Below are 16109 nucleotides of genomic sequence, written 5' to 3'. Positions count from 1 at the left end.
AGCATGCTCTGCCTCGTCCTTTCAGCATTGTTTTTCTCCTGGGTCTTGCCTGCTGCTTTTGCTCCTACCTGGGGAATGTTCCCAATTGACAATTGCATGTCTCCACTATGTCAATGCAAAGGAACTCTTGACATGGATTTGTGAGGAATATGTGCAAAGTCCATGTACTTGTTTTTCTGCTATTCCTACTGGCGTGTGTGTACACCTCAGTAACTGCTTAGAGGTGGCTATTATATTTCATCCTAGGGTCTGAAAGAAATGCTTGGTCATTTTACAATTTCCCAAGAGTTTTTTTTTTTAAGTCCTCTTTGAGTCTCACAGAGAACATTTTTAGTCTAGTGAATCAGGGTGCAAGGGTTGTACAAGTCCACTTAAAATGCAAGATCAGGAGAAGAAGTCGGATTAAATAACCTTCTGATGATTCCTTGTCTTCATTACTGTATAACAGACAGCAAAAACTTAATGTCACAATTTTAGAGGACCTCCTTCACCAGATCATTTTGAAGATGTAGGCATTACACTTAGAACAATTCTACCTTTTTGTTCTTCCACCTTGGAGTATTGGCCCAGTACCTTAAGGTATGGTTTCAAAACAAACCCTTAGGATCTGTGCTGGAGATAAGGCAAATTTTAGGTTTCACATGGTTAACATCTACTGCAAAACTTCGCATAAGCAGTGAGTTGCTAGTGGTGAGTTTCAGATGAGCATCTGGGTTTGAATACAATCTTATATATTGCACTGCTGCTCTTGCATATATTACAGGGGGGAAAATACAAGTGCTCACAAATGAAGAATAAGCTTTTGTTTTCATTGGCCAGAATAATGATAGGAGTTCAGTGTAAACATGGTGAAAATGAAGACATGCATGCTTGCTGTTGAAGGAAAGCTGAGTTTTAACTAATATATTAGAGAAATTGTTCCAGAACACTACATCCTTCCAAAAATAATAACCCTGTCATGTCGGCAAAGTTGGTGTCAGCATGGGTTACCTGCTGCGTACAGAAAGTGCTGGTCATGTAAGTTAGATTTGCCTCAGGGCTAGTCTGACTTGCGCACCCGACCTTTCAAAAATGTTTTTTGTTCATTAATCAATGTTCTTTGCTCCAGCTTACCAGCTTCCCTTCTTTCCCTCCTTCACTGTCCTCCTTTTTAGTTTGTCAACCTACCTTCCCCTGTAACCTCATGGTACATATTAGACAGTGGCTCTTAATAGCTCCAGTTGAATGTTATTTGCCTTTCAGTAAGGCAAGGCAGTCACATAAGTATTTTTTTTTCCCTTGAATTATGGGGGACAAAACACATATGAATGCTTTGGATTGGGATAAAATGCATTTGCTGTATCAAATGACTCTTTGCAATTTTAGGAACAGCAACTAACAGCATGGTCTGAAGGGGACTTGCTTTAGACCCAGAATTTCAAGGACATTTTCTTACATTTAGTTTATGCAAAGGAAGTATAAACTTTATTGAGTTAATACTGTCTGATTTAGGTGAAACAAGAGCTATTTTGAAGTTTCACCTACGTTAAAACACAAACTGAACTTGAACTCAAGCTGAGATTAAAAAAAAATGCAGTAGGTCAACTCTAGTGGTAAAGAAGCATTGTTCTAAAACTTTCAATATGGTTTTGCACTGCCTTGATTTTTCTCAGATCCAGAATTAAAGTTAAGTAAAAGATGATAGGAAAGGAGATGAGATGTTTGCTGTGTGTCTAGTAATGCAGTTACTACCATTAGATTGTCCTAGGCAGTGACAGCACAGATGTGACATAATTTTGAAACTAAACCAAGGATTTTAGTAGCATAATTTCCTTGTTGCTGTCTCATGGTGACTAACACCCTACTATAGAGAAGACTTAAGTAGTCAGTAAACCTTTTTCTTTTGTGGTGTATTTAAGGCAATATCTTATTACTCCATAGGATCCATGTCTCTGTGTTAGCAACTCCAGAATACTTTTTTCAGCTTAATGATGACTTGAAAAGCACCAATGACTTGTGGTGTATGGAAGTTTAACTTTGTTCAGAAAAAGAAAAAGTGGTGGGTTCTTTTGGTGTTTTTTTGTTGGTTTTTCTTTTTGTTAGCTTTAATCAGGTTAGTTCAGTAAACTTTAAACTAGTTGTATGAAGCAACTACAACAATAAGAACAAATCCGCACTTTTCAGAGTAAAAATATTAATTGGCTTCAATGGAATAAAAAAATGGATTGTGGCTAAATGCTTCTGTTCTTAAAAAAATAAGTTAAAAAACAATTAAAAAAATCAATTCAGTTATCAGGACCAAAATATTTTGTTGTGTATTGCAAGTTTTACCTACTAAGAGAAGGAACTTTAAGGAAAATATTTCTATTTCAATGATTTGCATTAAATTTTGACAATTTCTGGAATTCTTTTCCAGAAAAAAATATTGCCTGTTAGGAAGTCAGTCTTTGTTCCGAAGTGGAGGTTCAGACAGGAAATTTTCAGCTTTTGCAAAGAGCACTGTAAGCCAATGAGACTGCCTGCAAGTGACATTTAAAAAACATTCATTAAGCTGTCCAGTCATCTGGGATGTCAGTCCAGCACTGCTGAGAAGAAGCAGGGACAATCAAGTCAGTGTCGGGTTCCTGAAGCTGCTTTTTAACCCTGGTCCTGCTGCACCTGTTCTGCATTGGACCTTATTCTGTGCCAACCTTCTAAAGTTGGCAATTCAGCAACAAAAAAAAGTATGAGCTGAACTCCAGAAGTATGTGAGCGCTGGCACTATGCCTTTTCCCCAACATACTTGGAACTCAGTACTAAATCAGTTTGTATGCATATAAAGCCAGTTGCTGACAGAACAGTTCACAGATCTGTAGATTTTTAAAGAGTATATCAACTGGTTAATATTTATGTACCAGCATGGCAAGGTACTAGCAATGTTATAACAGAAGCTGGGTACCATTTTGTTTTACTTGAGGGAAATTCAATATGAATAAAACAGCAACTTTTCAAACATGACATTTAATCCACGCATGTAAATCATACCAGGAGATCTATTATTCATTATTAAAAGGGCACCATATTTTTATTACACTGAAAATGAAACACAAATGCTGTGAAAAATTTAGTGCCTTATTCTGAAGTTTCAGGACACTTATCATGCAGTCATCTAGCAGGAGCTGACACTCATTTTAAAATATAGCTACAAAATTAATAAATTTGAACTCTTTTTCTTAGAAAAAGAGGATGTTCTGTTTCATGAAAGGAGGTGGATTTCTTTTTTTATTTAAGACTTCCTAAATACGTAAGATGGCAAAGTGCTTTGGTAATGTTCACATTTGGAGTTAGATATATAATTAATCAAATTCATATTTGTTGTTATTAGTCATTTACAGCATTTTCTTCCCTGAAGTGCATTTTGAAAACTACATATATCAGAAACTGATTAGCATGACCTAAGGTATTAATTCTTAAAATATGATGAAACAAACAGTTTTGAAGACCTTATTTTCTCTATGTCAGCAGCATTCTAAGGACTGTGATGTATTTAGTAATTACAAAACAAGGTATCATTAGGAAAAGTAGAGCACAAACTTTTTTTTTCTCCCAACCCCCCTTATTTTATTCTTAAACAAAATGCTGGCACAGATGAAGTACATTTAGCTCTAGGACACTTTATAGGACATAACATAAGAGTTTGATACACTATGAAAAAAAGATAGGAAATAATAATGCTTGGCAGTGCCAGAGGACTTTCAAAATGAGAGCCACTTAAATTTTCCCTGGATGCAATTATTTGTAGTTGGGATGATAAGGTGCTACGTGAGCCTTTTGGTAAATGCAAGAACTAAGCTCAGACAGGTGCTTGTATGTATTTGCAGAATGCAGGTTTGAAATATTCTTTTTTCACACAGCAGGAACACGTACTTATTGCCTCCTCTTTTTTACTTATCCGAGTTTGTTTGGAGTTTTGGTCTTTGATTCCTGTTGCTAAATGTCTTTTTGCTACAGCTCTAAAAACGCATGTTTTTCAGAGCAATTCTGTTCCAACTGTGTCACACCCTGGTGCTGCTGACTCAGACTGGACACTGCTTATACAAAGGGGCCAAGGGCCCCATGCTGCCTGGGCTGGCTGCTCACTCTTCAGCAGTGCTCTTCCCCCCAGACATCCATGAGGCTTACTCCTTGTTGTGAGCCCAGCAGAAAGTGTCACAGGGATCTCCTTTGCTCCAGTGCTGTGCAGTGCACAGAATTTATTCCATCCACAAGCTGCAGCCAGGTGGTTTCTCCGGAGACCTTTGCTGCCCATAGATGAACTTTCCCAACACCCTTAGCAAGCAATAGAACAAGAGGAAATGGCTTCAAGTTGTGCCAGGGGACGTTTATATTGGAAATTAGGAAAAAAAATCTTTGCTGAGAGCATTGTCAAGCACTGGAATAAGCTGTCCAGGTTAGTGGTGGGCTCACCATCCATGGAAATATTTAAAAGGCATGTAGTTGTGGTGCTTAGGGACATGGTTTAGTGGTGGACTTGGCTGTGTGCTACATTAACAGTTGGATCTGTTGATCTTAAATGTCTTTTCCAACCAAAATGGTTCTGTGATTCTATAATGTGAAAAGCTCAATTTCCAGCACTGTGCAAAGACTTGAAGGGATTAATTAAGTCTGCTGTGCTGACATTACAAAGCCATTGCATATTAGAATCTATTGCATCTACCTAATTTAATGTTATGCAATCGATTTACATGTACAAAAGGCTACTACTTATCCCAGATTTTGTTTTTGGAAATTAATTGGAGTTACTTTTCACATGTTGTCTGGTTGTGCTCTGGTGGAGGAGTTCTTGGAAATACCCACTGGGCTGTGCTGTGTGTAATCCTTCAGCTTTAACCAATGCATAGTGCCCTAAGACCTCAGAAATGTGGCCTACGTTATAATGCATCATATCTGACTAGGGTAAGGCATGTCATCTCCATTGGAAAATCTAGCAGACATATGTTAAAAATCAGGAGTGTCTAGGGACAGGCTTTCATTTTGGACTGTTCTATGGCCTATTCCCTACTCAACAGGAAATTATATCTGTAAGAGAGCTTGATATGAGCCCTTGGATGTAATAGTTGTACAAAAGCCATATATTATCTGGGGCTGATCAGCAGAAAGGCAGAATGAAGTAGCCTCTACCTATATTCTTAGCTCCATTTAAACTCCAAATAACAGATAATAAACCGAACAAGAATAAACTAAATGACTGCCCCAAGAAAAAATGCTGTGAGTGGAAAAAGAGAGCAATTCCATAACTCTTCAGAGCTGACAGCCTGGAACTGTGAGAAGGGGCTTAAGCCATGCTTTGGTCCATAACTGCAAGTCATGGGAACCAGCAAAACACCTTCAGAAAAAGTTTGGGGTTTTTGTTTGTGTGTTTGTTTTCCTAAATATATCTGGTTTTGAAGCTTTTATTGTGTTAAATACTTATCTGTGAACTCAGGATGAACAGGTTTATCACAAAGCTGTGCTGCAGAAATGGAAAGAGTACTTTGTCACAAAAGAAGAAAACCAAGTGATTCTGTTTAAACACGCAATTTTTAATCAGAGCACACAAGGGAAAGGGGATTTGTTATCAGGAGTCTGTCTTCCTGTTTCTTTGCTGGTGGGATGTTAGCTGAGCCTTTGGGAAGAGAGCAGAGCCTGACCAGGTCTGAACCATCAAAGATATTTTGCAGGAACATGAGTTCTGCACTGGCACACCTTCCTTGGTGAAGGGAGCATTGCTGTGTCCCAGGCTGGATGGAAACTTCAGGAGGAAGAGGATACTGTGCTACATGAGGTGTGATGGGGAATCCAGGACTGCATCAGGAAAGACACCTGAGATGGAGCAGCTGGTGGAACAAAAAGGAGGGGAAAGCTGCCTGCTCCTGTGCAGGAGCCTGGAGCAGGCAGAGTGGCACTGCTGTGTGACTCAGCCCTGCACGCTGAACAAGCCATGTGAGACTCCTGAGGCTTCATGAGAATTCTTGGCTCCGAGTGGTTTCACAGAAAAGAACATGTCCTCTTAACACAAAAGAAATAAATTCTGCTGTTTCACGTCAGTGCCCTACGTTATGCTGTCAAATGCATCTCTGACTGTGCTGGAATCAATCTCAGGAATAAATGAGACAGTAGGGGCAGGAGAAGGAACTGGGGTTCCTGCTTTCCTGTTATGAAGGCAGTTTCTCTCTTTGCAAAATGAGGTCAAAATCTGCCCAGGCCGGTGGTATATCACCAGAAACACTCAGGGAGGCTAGCACTGGCTGTACCATACATTACTACTCCCTGCTGGTCAAAGAACAGAAAAGAATTAGCAGCAGATGTGCCAGGACAATTAGCAACAGATGCAGAGGCTAAAGCTCACGGAATGCAAACATTATTCCCCTGTATTTGGGAAAATAAAAGGCCAGATTCTGGTCCTCTGGTGTAAAGTAGCTGTGCTACATGTAATGCTGCTGGAGTTAACTATGCGTTGAGTCGTCTCCCCTGGAGGAAAGAGAGGCTGCACTGATCACATAAGAGAGGGCAGGAAATGTTTCCACGGGCTCACCTGACGCAGCTCTGGGAAGGCACTGGAATGCATTGGTGGTGTGTCAGGAGGAATTCTGCTTGCTGCCACCACTGTGGGACTCTGAGTGCTGAATAAATTGTCTCCTTACAGATACTGCTGCCCTGCTTTCCACAGGTCTCACTTGTGAGCCAAAGCTCATGTCCTGTGCTGTGACCAACTCTGGTCCATGCTCCCCCACAAGCAGGGAAATTGGGATGCTGGGTCACAGGAAAAATGGTGGTACTGCATAAAGGTTTAAGGAGTTCTGCAAGCTGCAGGGAGAGGAGTTTGACCTATGGCAGGCTTGAAAGGTCTGCTCTCATTTTCAGAAAATAGAAAAAAATATTAAATATAGATGGGGAAATGTATGATAGTGCACTGCACAGTTCTCCTTTGATTTGTGTGTCATTCTGCAGTCACATACCCGTTCACAGACAGGCAGCAATGGAAAGCTGGGGAAGTCTACTCCAGGACATTCCGATGACAGATAGGACTCCTGGAAAACCTTAATAACATAATATTTTGTTTTTACTTTAGTCCATGTTTCTATTCTCTCCCCTCTGGCCTTTTATAAATTTCAGAGTTACATAAACACTTCCAAAGAATGCCCTTCCCTCTGCCTCTATCCTGGCCTTGCATATAGACAGGAAGGGCTTGAAATTTGGTCATGAAATCTTCTCATTTTGGCAACAGCAGCCTCATCTCCAGCATTATTCAGTTTATATAGCAAATAATATTTTATTTGTTAATGAGATTGTTTGATGGAAACTGTTTCCTGTTTAAAAGGTTTTCTACCCATGTTTTATACCAGTGAGGCTCATCTTCCAATTTTTGTAATTGGAAGTGATGATCTATTTATTTATAGGGTGTTTTGCAAGATTCTTCTATATATTAAGGAAATATTGAATTGCCTTTGCATATTCTAGTTCATTTTAATCCATTTGAGTTGTCCAGGTTTAGTGGTCAAATTCTTCTGTTATGTGAATTAGGTAATGTAATTTTTGTCCTTTTTTTTCTAAACTGAAAACATTTGAAGGTACAGAGAGAAGCAAAAGAATTTTTCCTCTCTGACAAGGTTAAAGCCCAGAAGTAAGTCAGAGAAAAGCCTCCAAATCCTCATATTGGATCTGTTTATTGAAATATTCAAATAGAATTCATTCTCTCTTCAGAGTAAACAATTTCTTTGCTGAAATTATGGTGGCATATGGGGAAGCAAGATATATTACAATAAAGCTGATATAAAACAGTTGAATTCAGAAATAGTGGCAAGAGATAATTTTAGTTCACTATGATTTAATTCTATTAAATGCAACACTGTTAACTGCAGATGAGGAAGAATTACTTGTACCTTTGCAGGCACACACAAGCACTGTTTATTCTCTGCTGCATCTCTCTTTGCAAAAGAAATTACACCAGTAAAAAGTGGGTGCTGGGTGCATGAGTAACACTGTAAAAAAATATACACCTCCCAGACATCAGTGGAAATTTTACCTAAGAAAGAAAATACAGTCAGCAAAGGTGTTAGAGAGTAGATCCATTAAAAATCAGAAAACTGTATTTATGTATTTACTGAAGGAGGGCAGAAATAGATTAAGGTATATTTAGATTAGATTTTAGGAAGAAATTCTTCACTGTGAGGGTGGTGAGACACTGACACAGGTTGCCCAGGGAAGTTGTGGCTGCCCCCTCCCTGGAAGTGTCCAAGGCCAGGTTGGATGGGGAGCAACCTGGTCTAGTGGAAGGTGTCCCTGTCTATGGCAGGGGAGTTGAAATTAGATGATCTATAAGACCCCTTCCAACACAAGCCAATCTGATTCTGTGTGTATGCTCTCCTTGAACATCAACAGTGTTGGTGAAAGATTGTGGACTAACTTACCAAATGATGCTTCAAAAGAGGTTGCCACCAGCAAGGAAATTATAGCTGCTCTTTTTTTTTTTTTTTTTTTTTATTTTTTCTTCAGAAGCAAATCAGACCATCAAGGTAAACTGGTTTGAGCTTCCTATGCCTTGTCCATCTCAGACACTGCCCTGAGCCAGGTGGTACTCTCTATAGATGCATCTCCTCCCGTTTCTTCCTGCCTCCTTTTTGAAACTCTGCTGCTGTATCTTGGCTGCATCTTCCTAAACATCAGTTCCCATGTATAAATCATGCTCCAGGTGGCCATAAGGATGGAAAGTCCAGAGGTGTGAATGTTTAACACACTGGCATAGAGTAATAGGCAGAGACTTGGCACAGATTTTTATATGGATTCAACAGGAGCAAATATCTTACTTTTTAGTCATGTTGTATTTGACCATGTAAGCTGAGATCTGTGACATTCTTCTGCCTGGGCTGGACAGCCAAAGTTCATGTGTAAGTAATCCCAGAATGAATCTTGCAACCACAGGCTTTGTAGCACACCCGTGTCTGACAAAATCCTTGTTTTTCTTAGTAGATGTTTTGCCATTACATGCTTGGATCATGGCATGGCTTAAGCATCCAGCTTCAGTAACTTCAAGCAAAGGGTTGCTTCCAGTCCCAAGGAGTGAGTTTGCAGTCTAGCTCCAGGATATGGATACTGATAGCAGATGAAGAATAACTGTGAGCAGGAAACAAATAAATTAATTTTTAATAGTCACAGTTACCCTGACACCAACTGCCTGACTACTGTCTGTTTGCAGACAGGCTGGCAGAAGAGAGTGTACTGTTGAGTTATTCTAAAGAAAAGAGTAAGTCTGGGAAACAAAGGAGAAACCAAGAGGGATGTTGTGATATGGCAGAGATTTCATCTGCTTGTGCTGTGAGATTGTTTAATAATGCAGGTAATTGTCTTTGATCATGGCCTTGTAACCACCACCTTTAATTTGTAGCACAGAGGTTACTATCCAGCACCCAGCTAGCCAAATGAAATGTATGGCTTGATTAAGGATCTCTTTTGTCAGTAATTTGTGCCTAATGTTTTTAGCTTTCCCACGGGCTGTTATAGAAAATGGTAAATCTGGTTTAAATGAAACCTGATACTGTTAATGGTTTAATAGCAGCTGCCACAGGGTTATGGCATTTTTCAACAGATGCTTCTGTTTCATTTTAAGCCTACTCTAAGTCTTAGAATATATTTACATAATTAATATAAAGTACACCTTCATAATAATGACAATATTTATAGTTTTAAAAGATTTCCTTAAATGACTTCCTCTTCCTTGCCGTTATCTAATCACAATATATAACTTGAAACAGAAAGGCATATTATTAAAATAATAATTTACATTCATCTCTTCAAAAATTATAGAATGCAGCAGAACTGTGAACATGTATCATCTCCTAACATAGCAGTTATTGGTATGGGTAAATCCCTCAGCTGCTTAAGAAAAAGAGAGAGGAAAAACTTAGCTGTACCTGAGTTGTGTTTATTAGCTTGCCTACTGTTCAATCAGGAGTATGAAAAAAGGGATGCTTGTATTTAAAAATATCAGTCAAGAAAGGGCTGTGTTGAGATGTGTACTTACATGCAGAAATATTTGAAGCAGCAAAGATGTGGCTGGTTTTCAGCTGCAAAATGTCACCTGGTTGAGGAAATTCCTGCTAATTTAAGAAGTCTTTGGCATTTTAGACTTTCAATAGTGGGTGGATAGATGTCTTCTATTTGGAGGTCTTATTGTGAGTTTCAGAAAGTACCGAGGGTATATCCTACATTACACTCAGAGTCAAAGGATATTGTGGCCTTCTACAAATATGTGCCACTTCACAGGGAGGAGAGAGGAAGAAAAGGCTTCTCTTTACCTTGGCTGGAAGGGAAGACTAAGTTGAGCAGGAGTCCCTGCAAGGCAAATGTACCACAGCATTTGCTCCTGTGAACTTTGAGGACTGAAACAGGAACAATAAAAGGAGGAAAATGCTCAAATAAAATATCAATTTCAGTATTAAAGAAGCATCTGAGATAGTTTATTTAAGATGTCAGGCAGTCTCGGTTCTCTAAGATCCAGGAGGACGTGCAGGAACAGTGGCGAAGCAAATGTTCTGCTGTGTGAGAGGTGTAGCTAACCTGCTGCCCTTGTCTGTAGCTGACTACCTTTCAGAGCTGTTAGCCAGGATATGAATGCTAGTTGCCTTTCATGTTCTAGCTTTTGTATGGTTGTTGCTTTATTTACCCTTTTGAATTCATTAGAGCTGTTCAACAAGACTGTCAACTCCCACATTAATTAAAGAAAGCAGTTGAAATTGTGGCGTAGGACCAGATTTCTTTTTTTTTTTTTTAATCTTTGCCCTTCTTCCTTCTTTACTTGCTCCGCCATAACCTTGCGTTGCTTCACACAGCAAACCTTATAGAAGGATTTACATAAATTCATCATTTCAGAGTGTTTCTTCACCCCTGATTTTTAAGTATTTGCCATGGGAAAACAGTTGCCCTGGGGCCCTAAGTCATTGGTAACCCTCTTCCGCAGCTCCAAGCTGCTCAGAATAATATCTCTAACTGTCTTAAGAAAAGTGTAAACAGTATTTGCCAGTCTTTGGTATTCTAAGAGTTTACTCCCACAAAATCCTACCCAGAGGTTCATGTACTTTGCAAGAAGAGTTTCCCCACTTCAATTTGAAGGAGGAAGGCTATTGTGTACAGATATCATTCCCAGAACTGGGTGGAGAAGAGTTTATGGCTCTATGAGGACTAAGTCTGCAAATGTTCTCACTGGATATTAGGGTGAACTCTCCAAAGTTGCTGAAAGAAGGAACACAGTGGGGAATCTCTGTAAGGCCTCACGGGGACACCTCAGATTGCCAAGTTGGTTTGTTGTTCTGTCTTAAATTTTTTTAGTGGCAATGTTTTTCCACCACTGGTAAATAAAGACAGAAAAGGAACACTTTTGGAAAGCCAAAGGAAAAAAAGAAATTGCAAAATTAGCATGAAAAAAAAAAAAGCATAGTATTTTCTTTTGGAGTGGAAAATTGTTCAAATACATGATTTGGCAAGAAGTGCAGTTAATTGTTGTAACGTGAAATTCGCACAAAAGTATGAAGTCTGTAGAGCTTTATATGATAAAAGAAAGCAGGTTATATTGTCATGTTTTAATAAGTAATAAATCTTCATTTTTTCCTCCTTTGCTAGGTTCTACCATCTAGAAAAGCTGTGAAGCCAGGCATGGCTCTCCTCTTTGAACTGTTTCTTCTTCATGGAACACATACTTGGATTGATCGAGAAGTGGGTTGGGGAGCTTTCCCCTTGTGCAACAACAATTTTGATGCTTTGGAGGGAAAATTTAAATGTCCCTTCCTCAGAGGCCATTATGACTCCAAAGTTGACCGATTCAAAAAAATTGAGAACTTTATTTCTCAAGATTTGGATCATTGGCTATGCAATCTCTACTTTCAGGTTTGTATTTAAAAAAATTAAGCCAGTTGATTTAGTCACTGTTCCTGAGATCAGATTCTACTTTCCTTCTGTCAGGCTTAAAATCATTACTGTCTTTCCAATAATAAGCTTATCAGTCTACTAAGTAGGCATATAAAGAAAACAAAAATCGTATGCACCTCCAACTTTTGATGAAATTAGTGGGGTTTTTTACAGCCAAATTTTAGGATTATGTAAATTATTAAAATATTGTTTGGAATGCAGAGTCAGAGGATCAAAAATTGAAATTCAAAGTTTGAGCCTGCCACTTGTACATGTTAGTTTCCTCCGTAATGTGGTGAATCTGAGTTACTTTCACGTGGCTACAAAATAAAATCTTGTTTCTGATATTGTTGCATTTGCAACTTTGGGATTCTCCACTAGTCAGTGAGACTCTGTTGAGGTAGGAATGTTACTTTTGGATAGTTTTTGGACATAATTCAAATGTCATATTTTTTGTATATTTTTGGAAAAATTGGCCAGAGTTAGGAATTATCTTTGGTATAAACTTTGTTTCTGGACTTTCAAGTTAAGGGTGTTATTGTAACTGAGATACATTCTCTTGTTCAGATCTTAACAAGACTTCAAACTTATACCATTTTTATAGTTATGTCTGGCTCATGAAAAAACACTAAATGAGATTAATTCTGAAAGCATCTTAAGTTTACCATATGCATTTACTTAATAGAAAATGTAGTTACTAATTTTCTTGCAGTGACGCCTTTCAGGCAGTTTTCTTTCTGAGTCTACCAAGAGTAAAATAAAATATACTTTAGAATAACATAGAGATATAAGAATGTATACAAAAAATTACCTAAGATATACTAGAAAGAGAATATCAGATACATTAGTGGAGATATGTTGAAAAAATAACAGAGGAATTAAAATTGGTTGGAATTGAGGTAAGGGAAGACCACAAAAACTGCTAAATAAGACTTTGAAATCAGTGTATAAGCTGGGATGATTTACTGATCCAGGTAATCTGTATTTTGTGAAATTAATCTGAATTTGAGTTGTGAATCACTCCCATTTATGGGGATGTCTGGTTTAGTCTGTAAGCAAGGGGAACATGTAGTGGGGAAACTAATAGGAAAGACAACTGTAAATGGGGTACAGAGAAACAAGAACTTTTTAAAATCCTCATAGCAGCCTCTTGGGTTTCTGGGTTTCAAAAATAATGTAGAAACAAGTATATTCTGGCTTTGTTGAATACCAAACTGCTTATGTTCATTTTTTTTTTCCCCTTTTTTCTTAATAGATAATTAAGCTACCACAGGATTCAGATAAGCAAAATAAGTGTTATATGCACCTTCACCTCCCACCTCCCCAAGCTGAACAGTCTGAACCACAAGGTGATGGATTCAAACTTTTATGTCTATATTCAGGCTTTCATTGAAACATCCCATAATTTTGTTTCCATGTTTGCTAGTCATTATTGTTCTTGTTAAGCTAGATTTTCAGTATTCATATACTGGTCCAACATACGTTATAGCAAGAATGTTGTGATTCTTTTTATTATATTGTTTAATTTCATTTTCAGTTGTGAACAATTTAACCCAGCCTCATTCCTGAGGATGAAACTTTCAATGGTGGCCACTGCTTAAGGCTGAATAATGCTTGGAAAGTCACAGCAATCACAGTTCAGCTGCTGGAAGAGCTCTAGCACCTCTCTGGGCTAGAACAGGGACTTCAAATTTGGCAGGAAGATAATTCTGGCATCAGAGGCATGCCTTATGCTACTTGTGTGAAATTCCATTAAGATTCAATCAAGTGGTAACCCATAGGAAAGACAAATTATCATTTGCTTATGTGCAGCAGGCTTCCCCAGAAGCTTTCGTTGAAAATCACTGAATGTTACTTTTAGACTGAGCATCCGCCCTGGCTTCGGAGTGTCCTGACGTCTACATTGAAGACATAGTTGACCATATTACAAAGGACTCACAAAGCACACCCTTTCAGTTAGAAATCCAGGAATGAGAAGAATGGCAGGACATTGCCACTGGTCTTCTTTCTCAGTGTGTGGGATCTGACTGTCATGAACATAATTCTTTTTTGGTATACAGACTTTTCTATATTCCCTTTTGTTTAATGAATTGAAGGATGCAGCCATCACACAGGTTGCATTGTCTATTCTGTGTGAATATTCTGTGAAAATCTGAAACAGAGATTTAGTTTGTTAGGACAGAGGTTTCTTGGCATTTGAGAACAGCAGCAGTGATCACACAGAATCACATAGAACTGTTCTGGGTGGAAAAGACCTTTAAGATCATTGAGTTCAAATATTAACTCTACCGAGTCCAGGGCTAAAGCATGTCCTTAAGCACCACATCTACACGTCTTTCAGACACCTCCAGGAATAGCGATCCAACCACCTGTCTGGGCAGCCTGTTCCAGTGTTCAAAAACCCTTTCAGTGAACAAGTTTCTTCCAACAGCCAAGCTAATCCTCCACTGGTGCAACTGGAGGCCATTTCCTTTGTTCTATTGTTTGTTGCTTGGGAGAAGAGACCAACCCCACTTTGCTACAGCCTCCTTTCAGGTAGTTGAAGTGAGAGATAAAGTCTCTGTTCTCAGCCTCCTTGTCTCCAGACTAAACAGCCCCAGATCCCTCAGACACTCCTCATAGGAATTTTTTTAAAATTTTTTAATTGTTGTATTTTTTTTGGCACAGTGACTGATGCTTTAGGAGATAAAGAAAATGATATTTTCTCTGTGGCACTTTTAAGCTAAGCAGCAATTGCACTGTGATCAAAAGCCTTTTATATAACCACCTTGATACCAGAAGCACAAAGGTGTAAAAACACATCGTACTGAGGAGTAAGGTCTTTTTTGTTTCTGTATGTCATCTACATATCTGCTAAGGTGTTCCTAGATGCAGCATAAAACTTTGAATAGCAGATGCAAAAGGTGAAGTTGCAGACAGCTTTTCTCAACAACAAAGAGTTATGGGCAAGCTCTTAATAAACCAAAATTGTCCTTACCATTGTTTGGTCCTAACATCAGTCTTCGCACGCACACTGACACATCACACACACAAAGGCTGCAACTAAATAGGTCACGCTTCTGGAAACACATGGTAAAAACTTGTGATACTCAGTTCAAGAAGCCTGGAAAGATATATTTTTAAGAACTGAGAAAGAGCATTAGTGAATGTCCTGTTTTTTGTTCAGGCCTCTGAAATAAGCTGATCATGGAAGATCTGCAACTTCTATGCCAAACAGATTTGCACTAACAAAATTTCTAGGAGTAATTTTTGATATTGTTGATATTTATTTATTTTTCTAGGAGCCTTCTTTAAAGATATTATTAGCTGCTAATATCCCCCATGGGTTTGTTTTTTAATGTATCTATGCTGTGCTACAGTATGCTGTTTCTGCTGGTGATATGTTGCTAAGAGATTTAATAATGGGTAAACAAACACAACATGTGGTAATCCATTTCAAATTAAAAGTTTATTAAATGCTAGCTTGATGACTTTCTGGCTATTTACAATTAAAGGAGCAAACCTTAGGGAACTGGAGATCACGTGGTGAAAATCACGACTTCAACATTTCCAACAGAAAAATGTGTTTATGATCTGTGGCAAGCTGTCGCACGTTGATATGCTCTATAAATACTGTATTATATCTGTTAAAACACCAAAAGCAGGAGGGTAAAAAAGCTCTGTTAAAGTGACATTAAGGTGGGGAGACAAACCAGAGAAAGCAAGAGCATTCTAAATGAAGACTGGTGCTCTGTAACTCACTCTACTGGAGTAGTCTAAATAGTGAGTGATCTTAGATATGGGTACCATATGTGGTGCTGCAACATATAAGCAAAATACAGCAGCTTAGGTGATGGTGTTTTAACCTTCACTTCAAATTTGTCTTGGTTTTAGAAGTTTAAGATAAAACCTTCATATTATTTACTTTAACTGCAGGCTACATTATTCTTTTAAACCCCAGCTCTGTATAGGGCCAGGTATGGCTCTTCACTGCTGCACAGGATCTCTCTTCCACAGTATGGTGCAAGGGAATGCAACCTAGTACCTCTCAGTCTTCATCCTTTGTAAGTCACAGAAGCACATTATCATCTCTAGTGTGTCCAAACCATTATCCTCTATTTTTTTAAAGTGATGTTCCATGAGGTATTCATGGAGGAAGACAACTTCTGCTTTCAAGACCAGCATCAGTAGCTTTTTTTTAAGAAAAGTCTCAGTTGTTGATCTCTTGCCCC

General features: G+C 38.5%; 1 protein-coding gene across 1 annotated transcript in view; it reads left to right on the top strand.

Annotated features, from left to right (window-relative positions):
* Nucleotides 1-16109, top strand: part of OFCC1 (orofacial cleft 1 candidate 1) — a 178926-nt gene that overhangs the window by 50610 nt on the left and 112207 nt on the right. Inside the window, exons 11-12 of the mRNA XM_010000981.1 lie at nt 11614-11877; nt 13154-13247. Of these exons, the coding sequence (XP_009999283.1) occupies nt 11614-11877; nt 13154-13247 (358 nt within the window). The remainder of the gene's footprint in view (nt 1-11613; nt 11878-13153; nt 13248-16109) is intronic.

Source organism: Chaetura pelagica, unplaced genomic scaffold (assembly GCF_000747805.2).
Source record: "Chaetura pelagica isolate M959 unplaced genomic scaffold, ChaPel_1.0 scaffold104, whole genome shotgun sequence".
Lineage (NCBI taxonomy): Eukaryota > Metazoa > Chordata > Aves > Apodiformes > Apodidae > Chaetura > Chaetura pelagica.
The sequence above is the reverse complement of the archived record's forward strand: the minus strand, read 5'-3'. Positions and strand labels throughout refer to the sequence as shown.